Source organism: Ascaphus truei, chromosome 1 (genome assembly GCF_040206685.1).
Source record: "Ascaphus truei isolate aAscTru1 chromosome 1, aAscTru1.hap1, whole genome shotgun sequence".
NCBI classification, from domain to species: domain Eukaryota; kingdom Metazoa; phylum Chordata; class Amphibia; order Anura; family Ascaphidae; genus Ascaphus; species Ascaphus truei.
In genome coordinates, this window is record NC_134483.1 from 337,188,100 (window position 1) to 337,202,204 (window position 14,105).

At 40.6% G+C, this 14,105-nt stretch overlaps 1 protein-coding gene across 2 annotated transcripts in view; it reads left to right on the forward strand.

The window, feature by feature from the left end:
• The window catches only part of MOB1B (MOB kinase activator 1B), a 52,929-nt gene that overhangs the window by 21,781 nt on the left and 17,043 nt on the right, over nt 1–14,105 (forward strand). For both annotated transcript variants that reach the window (XM_075607935.1, XM_075607926.1), the window contains exons 2-3: nt 11,023–11,189; nt 12,508–12,601. In XM_075607935.1, the coding sequence (XP_075464050.1) occupies nt 11,023–11,189; nt 12,508–12,601 (261 nt within the window). The remainder of the gene's footprint in view (nt 1–11,022; nt 11,190–12,507; nt 12,602–14,105) is intronic.

Below are 14,105 nucleotides of genomic sequence, written 5' to 3' on the forward strand. Positions count from 1 at the left end.
CTTTTGCGGTCTGCGGTTTGGATGGCTACCAACCTGTTCCTCGAGGCCGGCGTTGAGGAATCTCCATTGAAGTCAATGAGCCCATTGACTTACAATGAGAAACCGCCGCTCCTCCTCTCGGACGCCACCTGCTGGTCGTCGCTGGAAAACAGGTCCAAAACCGCTACTGCTGCCATTAGAAAGCATGGAGGCTCAATGGCGACCTATGGACGGCTGCAAAATGGAGCCTGAAAAGGCGGGAAAATTACACAAAGGGCTATAATCACTATTTTAACATTAACCCCTTCCCTCCTGCATCAACCCCAGTGTATGTGTGAGTGCAAACACCAGGATAACACAATACATTTACACAGGGGAATAAACATCTGGATATTGAAGCAAGGCAAAACACATTACTGGACCTCAGTCCAGTTAACCCCTTGCTTCCCTGATGAGAGTAGAGGGTGGCCAAATTGGGATGTAACCCCTTTAATCCCGGGCCAAATCCTCTCTATTATGACATTGAGTACTTGTAATATTAATCTAATGATATTTTCCTAACAAAGATTAGAGGGTGGGAGCATATTAGTGCCTCAACTCTCCAACTAGTAGCTCATTTCTCAATAGCACTCCTGGGCTATCAAAACTTAGCATTTAATCGGTATCTAACTAAAATAAATTCTACACACAATATAATATTTATAAACACACAATGTAATTAAAAAGGGAAGGGTGATGGGCAGGTAAGGTTTAAACTCGAGGTGTGTAGCGCAAATTGAAAGTTGCCTCAGTATTATAAGGGCAAGGATAGGCTAAATAAACACCTAGGGTCACCTATTAATGTAGGTCATAGAGTCTCATGATTGCCAACAGTGATAAAGCTTCATTTGCAGTTTTAAACAAAATCGCATTCAGTTGCAGTTGTATTTTAGTGATCTCTGTGCTGTGTATAACAAAGTCATTTGGCGAAGAATCAATCAACGTACCACCAACCTGATATTGTGTTGTACCTACAGGTATATAAATTAAGTTTAATTGATTTAAATATTAGTATACAACAATAGTTCCATCACTGTTAGGTGCTACAAGTTACAATTTCAGGTTGGCTTGATCAGTATGCTACGCTAAATGCCGCACAGCATTTGTATGTTTAAAACTGCTAATGAAGCTTTATCACTGTTGGCAATCATGAGACTCTATGACCTACATTAATAGGTGACCCTAGGTGTTTATTTAGCCTATCCTTGCACTTATAATACTGAGGCAACTTTCAATTTGCGCTACACACCTTGAGTTTAAACCTTACCTGCCCATCACCCTTCCCTTTTTAATTACATGGTGTGTTTATAAATATTATATTGTGTGTAGAATTTATTTTAGTTAGATACCTACAGTATTAAATGCTAAGTTTTAATAGCCCAGGAGTGCTATTGAGAAATGAGCTACTAGTTGGAGAGTTGAGGCACTAATATGCTCCCACCCTCTAATCTTTGTTAGTATACTAATATCAGCTCATCAATTGCACCCACGTCACACTAGGCGTGTATGGGCACACTCATTAATACCAACAATTAATTAAACCAGTGAGCTGTATATTCCATTATTTTGGTTTAATGATATTTTCCCAAAGAGGGGTCATTTTTGACCAGGTCCACCAGCAATGTGCCCTCATGGCCACATTCATGCCAACATCTATCAGAACAGGAGGGGAACATATGGTTGTAGTTAAATACATGGGGTATCTTATTTTATAGGAATTTTCCTTGGCTGATGTATTGAAAGAGTTACATACATAGTTACATAGTAGATGAGGTTGTAAAAAGACGTACGTCCATCAAGTTCTTTTTTGCTGACTCCTACATGTCAGACCAGACGTCCATATCTAATTCCTGGTTCAGGTATTTTTCCCATAGGGTCATATACTTGTCCTTTGTATCTACACCCGAAGCTAACAGTATCTGGTACACTGTAGATGTTGTACCTCGGAAATTGAAGGTCGAGTGACATAGGTCTTCAAAGTTGGTTTTGGATCTAATGAGATTCTGTGATTCCACTAAGTGTTTAATCTGCCGGTAAGATAGAAAGTAGCTATGGGGCATATTATAATGACTACTGAAAACTTGAAAGTGACCCCCACCCCCAGGAAATTCTGAATGCTTGCCACCCCATATTTTTCTCAACTGGCGAGTGCCTCTACATTCATCCCTGGCAGGAATGAGGGGGAGAGTTGATGTTTTCATTTATTTTGGTCCCAAGTTTCGCACATATGTCAAAGTATGGGGTGATTAGAGATATTTGAGGTTATAGAGGCTTTGGGCATTGGTCTAGACTCTAGAGGCTTTGGGCATCCAGAGAATATCCCTGAGCCGCTCCGGTTTACATAGTTATCTCTATATCAATCCATCGCATGTTCCCCGGGCTATCATGCCAATTGATTAGTTGGTATATTTGTACCGCTTTGTAATATTTTACTAAATTTGGGACTCCCAGACCCCTATTGTGTTAGGTTCTTATAGGATGCAATTTTTTTTTTATTTTAGGAGGTTTGTGGTTCCATATGAATTTATTAAATTCCTTCTGGAGTTTAGTACGGTTGTAGTTTGGAATCTTAATGGGAAGGACATAGAAATTGTAGAGGATATTTGGGAGAATGGTCATTTTGAGGGCCGCTAGACGTTGAAACCATGACAGTTCATAGCCTCTCCACTCTGATAAAAGGCCTAGAATATTCTTGTAAAGTTGGGGGCAATCATTTTTATTTAGTGTGTTGTAATGAGGTGATATTGATCCCCAAGTGGTTGCTAAGGTAAGGACAATATCATTGGCAAATAGTCCTAATTTAGATTAGTGTCGATCTATTGTAATTGCAGTAATGTTGGCGTTTGCTCAAATTTTATTGTCAAATTGTTCCACTGAAAGGTCAAAGTTAAGAGGGTACAGTGGGCACCCCTGTCTGGTTCCATTTTGAACTCTTAATTGTAGATGACTGATACCCACCGGTTATTATGGGGTTCGAATATAGGGCTTTCACTCCCATAAAAAAGTTAGGGCCGAAATGTTGTTTTTGTAGGACTTAAAAAATAAAGTCCCAGCTTAGTTGGTCAAAAGCCTTTTCATCATCTAAGATAATTAGTCGATGGTTTCTTAGTTTTGTTGATGTGGTGTATGATGATGACCATGTTGACCAATCTCTCCTTGTATTATCCCAGGCCTGGCGGTAAGGAACAAACCCCACCTGGTCAGGTAGATAGGTGTTAAGCATGTCAGCCAAGACCTTGGCATATATTTTGAAGTCTGTATTTAACAAGGAGATTGCTCATTAACTGGCACATTCATTTTCAGACATGTATCGAGGACAAGCTGTACCCAACATGAACTGATTTAATAGTGGGACCATGTGAGATAGGAGTACTTTAACAAGTTTTTTGTAATAGTAATTTGAGAGGTCATCGGGGCCCGGAGTTTTATTACATTTGAATTGCCTCTTGGATTTCTTGTCTGGCTGCATCCGTAAGGACATTAGTGGTGTTGCTTGTGGTATATAAATCTGTCTTGGTTGGCAATCCATTAGATTTCTTGTTTTGATTACTTTTAGATTATATAGTTCTGCGTAACCAGCCAGTCTATCATTTGGTGGCTGGCTTACACTCAAGTGTATCTGCACCGGTCGTGACTCCGCAAACCAGATGGCTTCTGTGATCAAGAGTAAGGGGCCTCTTTCCACACATGTGCACTCGCATTATGCTTACATACGTACGAACCCGGAAGTAATCCATCAGTGAGTGTCACGGACTCAGTCCCAGCGCGCGGGACTGCTGTACAGGAAACAACACCTTGCCCCCTTACCTGATTTACTGCAAAGCCGATGTGATGAGGAGATCATTCGACCTGCATATGAACTAAGTTTTACTTACATGTAAGTTACTATATTGTTGTTGTTGTTTTTATCTAAATATACATTATCCTTACCTTGGTGTGCTCCTGTGCTTTCTTTCTTGGTTGTCTGGTCCACCGATGGAGTCTTCCAGCGGTGGCCATTTCTGAAGTGGGGGGAAGCACTTCATGCCACAGGAGCTGCAAGAGGAAGGAGATAAATCATCTATTTACTGCCATCCTAGGAAGCAAGAGTGCAGACTGAACATTCTTTGACTAGTTCTGCGTAATATTCTCAAAATCTTCCACAGATCAGTTTTGGGTCAGTAATCAGTCTGGCCCATTTTACCTTTGATCAAACTGATAGTGTGTTGTGCATTTCTGTTATTCAATTTAGCTGCAAGGAGGGAGTCTGCCTTATTGGCAGTATACTTTACTAATTTAGTATAGTATTTCTGTTTAAGCCATCTGAGTTTTTGCTGATTGTGATTTTATGAAGAGTAGGTTTAATTTGCCCCTTACATTCACTACAGTATTCTGTCTGTTAGTGTTTAGTAGGCTTGGCTTTATTTAGACTTTCAAGGTGTTCTAGTTCTTTAGTTAGGAAAGAAGTTTATTTTTTGTTTTCTTATCTGTTGTGAGTAGATATGCTAATGCATACTCCCTGAATTATGGCCTTGTGCGCCTCCTAGAGGATTGAGGGGTTACATCCTCCGTGTTATTTCTAGAAGTTGGGGTGCAGTGTATCACTTAATTGAGTCTTTGTCTAAAATAGCCAGGGGGATGTCCCAATCCTTTAAGGCTGAGCACTATAGGAGCATGATCTGACCAAGTAATCAAGTGGTACTTGGTGTGAGATACTGAATTGCCGGGTGGCCTATCCAGAAGGAAATAATCTATTCTAGAGTATCAGAGATGTACTCGAGAGTAAAACGAGAAGTCTTTATCTGTGGGGTGTGTTTGCCTCCATATATCAATAATATTTAGTTGGGTACAAACATCTCGTAGGCTTCTGGAGTTTAGCATATTTCTGGTACTTGGTGTCGGGCTTTGGGAATATGTTTTATCTACCTGGCAGTCCATTACTGCATTGAGGTTGCCCCCAATAATGCGATGCCCTCAAGGCTGTTACCATTATGTATCTCCCCTGTAAATCGCATGTGGAGGACATTTCCTTAATATGGATTAATATGGCGACCCCTTTTTGTTTTGTTAGCAGCCAGGGTGTAGAATCTCCACGGCAATTGAGCATTTCTAAGTAGATATGAATCTTTTGCAATCAGGTGGCTCTTCTGTAGGAAGATTATTTGACTTAAATTTCTTGATATCTGCGTACAAGAGTAGCTTCTTTTGGGGTGTATTAAGACCCTGTACATTATAGGAAATACAGTTAATCGACATTAGTGTAGAATGTGTTCATTTATTTGCATTGTTGGGTGAGCTGGACCAGAAGAAATGTCATGTTGGAGATGGAAATCTTCAGGCTTTGAACATAGTGTGTCATCTGTGACTTGGTATGTTTTTAAACCGCCACTGACGGGTGGACAAGCGTGGTGGATTGGGGAACGTTCCGTGACCCGAGGGAAGGGGAGCGGGGAATGCAAAAAAGAATCGTCCAACCTTCTTGATCTTAGGTGGACAACTTGAACTACTCGAGCCAAGAGGTCCACCCACAGTGCCCTTAAAGGGGGACACTGCTGGGGCATCACACAGCTCTGGGTTAGGATCACGCATAATAGTGCAGCCACAAGCCAGGGGTCACACCCGCAGTCAGATGTCCTTGGTTCACGGGACCATCGCCATGATTTTATGGCTGATGAAGGTATGTGTAGGAACCTTATAAACGTCAAACATCCCAGAAGGTGACTCCAAGGGAAAAAAACCTGTGGGAGGTGAGAGCTACTGTACATATGCTAGGTAGGCCTCTTTTTAAAGAATCTCAGACTGAAACCGTACATTGTGCTGAGTGGTGATCAATTTAGCAGGTTCAAATCTTATCTAAACATTTAACTGTATCTAGCAGAAAACTTTACATAAACAACAACGTTCAACAGTTGAATAAGACAGCAACTAGGTAAGGGGGAACTCTAACAGAGTAGTAGTGATCCCAGGCCAGTATATACCAGTCCGCAGCTCAAAGGGCAGAGTGTTGGGTATCTCCCAAAGGAGTGAGCTCATATCAACCAGGGTGGGTGGAGGGACCAATATCTCTGAACCGCAGGATTGTCCAGAACCAGTGTACGACAAGGTACAAGCTAACCAACAGATTGTTAAAGGGATGAGGACATCTGTTCCAGAGGTTGGATCAGGCCGATGTTGATGTCCTTCGTCATTCACGCGGTTCTACTCTATGGGTGTTGAATGTATTTAATACATCATATCCTTCCTAGTTATAATAATTCCGCATTTGGCTGAGCGCACAATAATACTTTTATTGTATGAAGTTATTACTTCACATCAAATATGTCATATGCTTTTCAAAGATGTTGAATGTTATCTGTTCTTTTCTCTGCTTGAAATGTCCTTTTCTGTTGGATTCCTATCCTGGTGTTAACCTTCTGTGTCCTGGTGTTATCCTCCTGTGTCTTAGCTAACCAATCTGTCTGTTATTATACATTGGAAATGGCCTAGTCCGCATTCTATTGTAAGTATTGTGACTAAACATGGTATCGCCATGTCTCTGGCATATCCTATGAATAGCATTTTTACAGATATAGAAGTCTATAAGAGAGACTTTTGAGCGAATTCAGTCATAGCCCACGACAACTGTCTGTAATAAATCCAATTCACTTATTGACATAAAATATTTTCTCAAAAGCCCTGTAATATTATCTACTGAAAATCTATATTTGAAACTTGTCACATTCCTTTACTCCTTTACCTTGCCTGAGGCAGGATCCAGGAAGACATGGGATCTTAGAAAGTCGTGTCCCTCTTTCTCCATTTTTATTACTGTTACTGAGCCTCCAAATGTTGTAAACAGTTTAAAAGGGAAACCATACCTGCATCGAATCTGTTTATCTCTCAGCTACCAGGTAATTGGTTGCAGACTCCTTCTCTTTAAGAGGGTTAAAGTTGATGAGTCCCTGTATATCTGCCGCCAGTGTGTTTCATGTACAAGGGAGGGCATTTCTCTAGATTGACGCAGTCGCCTCTACCATTTGGTAGTAATAGTCGTAAAATGACATCCCAGGGTCTATTCGGGACGCCAGGTCTAGACGTTCGGGCTCTATGTATTCTATCAATGAGAAATGTTTCTCCTGGCGTATCTGGGAGAAATTCTCCCAAGAGCTCCACAACATATGTTTCCAGATCCTCAGGTTACACCCTTTCTGGGATGTTGCGGATACGCAGATTATTTCTGTGGGATCAATTCTCTGCGCCTTCCGTGCCTTTCTGGAGCATATCTATTTGAGTCTGCCTATCCCTCGTATCATCATAAACCTCATTCTGGTGCTGTCAGTTAATCCATTTTTTTTTTCTCAATTGCATCTGCCCTGTCACCAAGACTCGATAAATCCCTTTTTAGCTCTGAAGTTGATTTCTGCAGTTCCTGTTGAAAGGCACTTTTCATTGCCTGAAGTAGGTGTTTAAGATCTGCCATCAAGTCTTCCTTTGTAACCGGAGCTTGGTCTTCCTCATCAGAGCTCTGCTGTTGATTCAACATGTAATTCAGCCTGTGACGGTCCGCCATTTTGCAGAGGCTGTCCATGGAGAGATCGTCTCAAGAAGAACTGGGAAACCTCTTGTGGGGGTTTCTGGGTTTTTTGCTTCACGGCTGGGGGGCTTGGGCTGCTTCACAGTGTTTTGCAAGGTTTATTATATGTTAGCTCGCTTTTATAGGGTCGGCTGGGTCCCACGTTTTCGGAACTCCACTACTAGGCGGCTATCTTGGTTGGCACCGTGCATGCGCCTGATTGGAGGAGATTTTAAACTAGAATGGAGGGGTGATGGACAAGAAACAGAATGAACTAGACAGAATTGATAGGAATGGGGAAATAGGGGTCACGGAGGAAGAATGGAGCGGAATTTAACAAGCAGGGAGACACCCACAGTAAGTACAGATAATACTAGAAAATTTCTAAAGACTAAATCTAATTTGAGTAGAAAGGAAGGAACAGATAAGATAACAATAGCACAGACTAGAAAAAAAACCTTTAAATGTATGCATGCTAATGCAAGAAGCCTGACCGAGAAAATGGGGGAGCTTGAATTAATAGCTACAAGGGAGCAGTATGATATCATAGGCATTACTGAAACATGATGGGATGAAACTCATGACTGGACAGTTAATTTAGAGAGTTATTCCCTTTTTCGGAGGGATCGAGCAAATAGAAGAGGTGGTGGAGTATGTTTAGATGTTAAACCGGATCTAAAACCTATAATAAGGGAAGATGTTTATGAAGGGAATGACTAAAATGTAGAGACCTTGTAGACAGAAACTAATAGTGGAGGTAAAAGTACAAAGAAAATACTTGTAGGGATATTGTAACGATGCTCGTCTCAAGCAGAAGGCGACCCAAGGAAGCAAGGTGAAAGAACCGACCTGAGATGAGGGACAGAGACCTGATAGAGTAGCGAGTTGTAATCCGAAGGTCAGGGCTAGCAGCAGTGTTGTGTAGTTGGTGTGGATGCAAAGGTCGAGGCAGGCTGAAGACAAGGATTGTCGAGGTATGTGAGCCGGGCCTGGTAACGAGGAAGACTATAGGTAAGCGCGTTGCATGTACTCAGCATGAACTGAAACTTTGCTCGGCAACTTCCTGCTTACAGGGCTGTCCTTTTAAAGGAAGTTGCCAGGAGCAAAAATGGGCGATTCTGCCACAGAGGGTGAGCAAGAGCAAAATCCTGGACCGGATTCTGAAAACCCGTCACGGATTTTGCCAAACCTCATAGATATGCTATAAACCACCAAGTACCTGTGACATTGAGGAAGCCAAAATACTTTTGCAAATGGAGAAGGCATCAAAACTAGGTCATATTTGCATTATGGGTGATTTTAATTATCCAGACATAGACTGGAGCAATGAGATTAGCAGTACAAAGAAAGAAACGACCAATACATTACACAAATTATTGAGGGGCATTGGTAAAATCAAACAATGTAGAAATAATAACAAATATTCAAGTCCGGGAACATTTGGGAAACAGTGATCATAACATGGTCTCATTTGAAATAAATGATCAAAAACCATATTATACGGGTTCAACAAAGACTTTAAATTCTAGAAAGGCAGATTTTAATAAACTGAGGAATAATCTGCAAGGAATAAATTGGGATTACATTTTTGCGGGAAGTAATAGCCAAACCATTACATTTACTATTCAATGACTCTATTTCCACAGGCTCAGTACTTCAAAATTGGTGTAAAGAAGACGTGGTACCTATATTTAAAAAGGAGCTAGATCACAACCGGGGAATTACAGACTCTGACATCAATAGTGGGGAAGCTACTTGAAGGTTTAGTACCGGATAATATTCAGAAATGCCTAATGGAAAACAAAATTATTAGTAATAGTCAGCATGGATTTATGAAGGACAGGTTGTGCCAAACTAACCTTATTAGTTACTTTGAGGTAAGTAGGAATTTAGACCAGAATAATGCAGTTGGTGAGGTCTACTTAGATTTTGCAAAGGCTTTTGATACAGAGCCAGACGAGGTTAGTGTACAAACTAAAGGAAGCTGTAAAAATATTTGTACCTGAATTGAAAACTGGTTAAAGGATAAACTGCACAGAGTTATCCTAAATGGAACCTTTTCAGGTTGGGCTAAAGTTGTGAGTAGAATACATCAAGGATCTGACTTATCAGGAGAGGCTAGCTAAGTTAGATTTGTTTTCATTAGAAAAGAGGCATCTAAGAGGGGATATAACATATACAAATATACTTGGGGACAATACAAGGAGCTTTCAAAATAACTATTCATCCCAAGGGCAGTACAAACGACACAGGGTCGTCCCTTAAGGTTGTAGGAAAGGAGATTTCACCAGCAACAAAGGAAAGGGTTCTTTACGCTAAGGGCTGTTAAAATGTGGAATTCATTACCCATGGAGACTGTGATGGCAGATACAATAGATATCTTCAAATAAAGAGTGGCCGTCTTTTTAGAAAGGAAAGGTATACAGGGATATACCAAATAAACATGGGAAGGATGTTGATCCAGGGAGAAATCAGATTGCCATTATTTGGAGCCAGGAAGGAATGCCATTTTCCCCTTATGAGACAGCATTGTATGATATTTTACTGGGTTTTTTTTTGTTTGCCTTCCTCTGTATTAAAACACTGTAAATACAAGTACAGGATAAGTATCTGTCGTCTAAATTTAGCATAGGTTGAACTTGCTGGATGTATGTCTTTTTCAACCTCATCTACTATGAAAAAAGATGTAAATGTACAGTATACATTTGCTGTATTTTTTCTGCTGAGCATTTTGTGATACAAACCAGATTGGGGCTACAGAAATGTCTTCATTCTGCCGAGGTCGATCTATAGGCTTTCAGAAAAGAATCTCATAAGCTGCCAACACAATAAAAATAACTCCTTTTTTTTTATCAACAATTCTATATTCATTAAAAATAGATTTTATTATAGTTAGGGTTGCCAGGTGGCTTCTCCGAAAATACTGGGCACAATGGTGAAAGGTGAGACACACACACATACACGCACATACACGCACATACACACACACACACGCACATACACACACACACACACACACACACACACAGACACCTCACCTCTCTCCGTTCCATACGGTTTCTACCTCCTTGGCCCCACCCCCAGGGCTCCTGACACCACCTCCTTATTGGCTGCTGCTGGGTAATGCAGCCAATCAGGATAGAGGAAGCTGCCCAGCCCCCTAACAATAGCCCTGCTCTCTCCCTGCTCTGGGAAATCCCGCGGACCCCCAAGCCGGTCTGGTCACTTTGTCCAGAGAGGTAATACCGGACACATGCATGTCCAGTATTACCTCTAAGTTTTTACTGGAGAGAGTGTCCAATTACAGGACAGTTCAGTTCAATACTGGACACCTGGCAACCCTAATTAATGGTGCAATTAGACCCTCAACTGTTGAGTGTTTTTACCATTGGGTAATGTGCTAGATGATGCTTCAGTAGTTACAATTCCAGTATAAAAACATAATCTTCCTCTCTGGTTCGTATTGTTTTTAGTGGCAGTCGCTCTTCAAAGACCTTCAAGCCAAAAAAGAGCATTCCAGAGGGCTCTCACCAATACGAGCTGCTAAAGCATGCAGAGGCTACACTGGGCAGTGGAAACCTGCGTATGGCTGTCATGCTTCCGGAGGGGGAAGATCTCAATGAGTGGGTTGCTGTGAACAGTAAGTTGTCAGCTGTGATACAGTATGTGCATTGGTATTGAAAACTGTTGCAAATGTGCTTATTTCCTACACAAATAAGGGCTTCCGAAGCAAGCCAAACGTTGCCTCGTACACAGCAATATTTAATATTTGATGGAAACGTTTGCTAGTGAAATAGAACATGTACCAGTAACCCAGTATGACGGTTCTCAGGATGGTCCTGTCCTAACAAACTTCTTAGGGAAAACTAGATATGTGTGAATATCTTCAAATTTGCTTCTCACACATTATCCTGACAGTTCACATTGCTTAGAATTTGGAGACTTTTCAGCTGAATTTAGTGAAAATGGCAGTAACTGGAAGTATATAAAGGGCCTTGAGACCTTGCACATTGACTTTTAATACTTGATTTTAAAAAATTGCTAAGTTTTTTGCTATAAAAAAAGGAAAATTTTGCCTGATGTGCAAATTGTTTGCTGCGTTTAGCCAATCTAGAGTAAACACAAGGTTGCCAACTAACTCTGTCAATAGTGTGATCATGATCCATTATTACAGCCTTTGTTACGTGTAACCCTACAACACCAAATGGGAATACAAAATCTTAAATACATTATCACCATGGAGTTAGTTGGCAGGTATGGAAACATAATCAAAAGGGAGAATCTAGTTTAAATAACAGAAGTTGCAATATAAGACAGTTATTTATAAAAAAATTCCTGAGTATTTCACTATTTTATACCTAAAAGCAGGTGATCAGTGCAGTGCTTCTACTGCACGAGCTGTCTTTCTTGTCTACAGTTATTGTTTCTCTTCAGCTCAACAGAACTAAAGTAATCTTTTATGTAACCTTTATGTTTGTCTGTATGCTATAGCTAAAGATTCAGTGTGAATGTATTGTCATAAAGCTCACATTTTTTGTACACATTTACTGATCATGCTCGTTGTTTGGAAGCTCTTCGTCCATCTGTCATTTCCATAAATCCCTTGAGTTTAAACCTCCTGAACCCATGTAGGAAAACTGAAGTAATATGTGATGTTTAAGATTTTCCATTGTTCAGCGCTGATCCTCATTACCCTGCAGCAGCAACCTCCTCATAATAACCTGTATCACTGTCAGGATCCAAGGACTCACATTATTGAGATTTTAATTGCATAAGCCAAGTACCCATTACATTTGTATGTACGAAATACTCTGACATCACTGACTCGTAGTAAGGGTTACTACATTTAGGGGCACAAACCAAGTACTTAGTTTTCTAACACTTTAGTGCCACCTCTGCACTCAGACATTGTTCATCTATGCGTATAACTAACTAATGAGCTTTCCGTTGCTTTGCAGCTGTGGATTTCTTCAATCAGATCAATATGCTCTATGGAACTATTACAGATTTCTGTACAGAGGAGAGCTGTCCAGTCATGTCTGCTGGTCCAAAGTAAGCCAATCACTTATGTTCTGCTTACTTAGCTTTCATCATATTGCAACAATAAACGAGTTAAGGAAGTGTTTTATGCAAACATTATGTGGTCTGTGTATCCAGGCAAAAAAAAAGGTGTGCTTTTGACATAAAGTGGATGCTACCAGAGGCATTGTCAGCATACGTTTGTTAGAATTAATGTATCTATTTACTTTGCACCTATTTTAGCCAGTGTGCACCATTGTGTATTTTTTTAGCAGGGACCAAAGTAAAGTACATATTATAATAGGATCAAACTGTTCTTCTTTTCTTCCCCTTGCCTTAGCTTCACAAGCATCTCCAAGTCTAATGTGGCATAAACCGCCTTCAATAAATCTGTGTCAATATATTGTAGGAGACAAAATTAACAACCTTTTACACTAAATGGAACTTGACCACACAAACCCTCTAGTATCAACGCAACATGTGTTATTAAAAAGGGTGTTTGCTGCCAGTAGTAATTAGGTGGAGTTACACTTTGATCTGGGTTCAGTTTGTATCTTAGCCACCCTCATTTTGTGCGATCTTGAACAAATCACCTACTCTATCTGTATATGATTGTGTATCTGTATATGATTGTGCTCGGTACGAGAGCTAGTAGCCGGATTGGTCCCAGAAATTGTAAGACATTTTGAAGATTGTGACTCCTTTTAATGGACCCTCGTATCAATCGTAGCAGGTTTCCTTGTGCGTCATCCTTGCAAACCTTGTACTGATACATATGTAGAAACCTTTATGGCTCCCTCTGGGGCATCATGTTGGGGTAGGTTGTGATCTGCCATGCAGATCAGAGCCTCAGAATGATCTCCCTTGGGTTCTGCATGAAGAGGCGGCTCAACAAGTATAGGGTTAGCTAACGTTGCCACCTGTTTCCTGATCGTAGAGGATATCCTCAAGGGATAAGGACCAGTTCAAACTACCCCACATTTTAATACCTGCTTTACATATCATAGGCATGTGGTAATTGTAATTGTCTGAAGTATAAATGTAAATTAGGTGTGGTTAGATCACCATAAATCTCTTTATATTACAATGGAGTTGTGGCTGTGACAAGGCAGATAAATAAGCATTTAGGCATCTGAAAATCTGTGATAACCAAGAAGTGCGGATTGACTTTCACAGTTCATCAACTACACATTGGTTGAGCACAGATGTTTGGCTCCACCCTGTTAGTAATAAGCCCAACACGACTATAGTAATAACTAGTAATATTGTAGAAACCATGGGCATATCATAAACAAACATACATTCTATTACTCTGCCCCCAGCCCTTTAATAGAGGGATTAGAAATAACATATCATTTATTCCTCACTCACTGGAGGTAAACGTGCCAGCAATAGAGATACAGGTACAGTAGATCAGACAAGCAAGAGTCAGAGAGAAAGGGGCAAGGATGTGTGGGGATGGAGGCAAGCAGCCAGGCAAAGAGCCATATATACTAAACAGTGCTAGGACATAAGGCATCTTACAATGCATTCACTT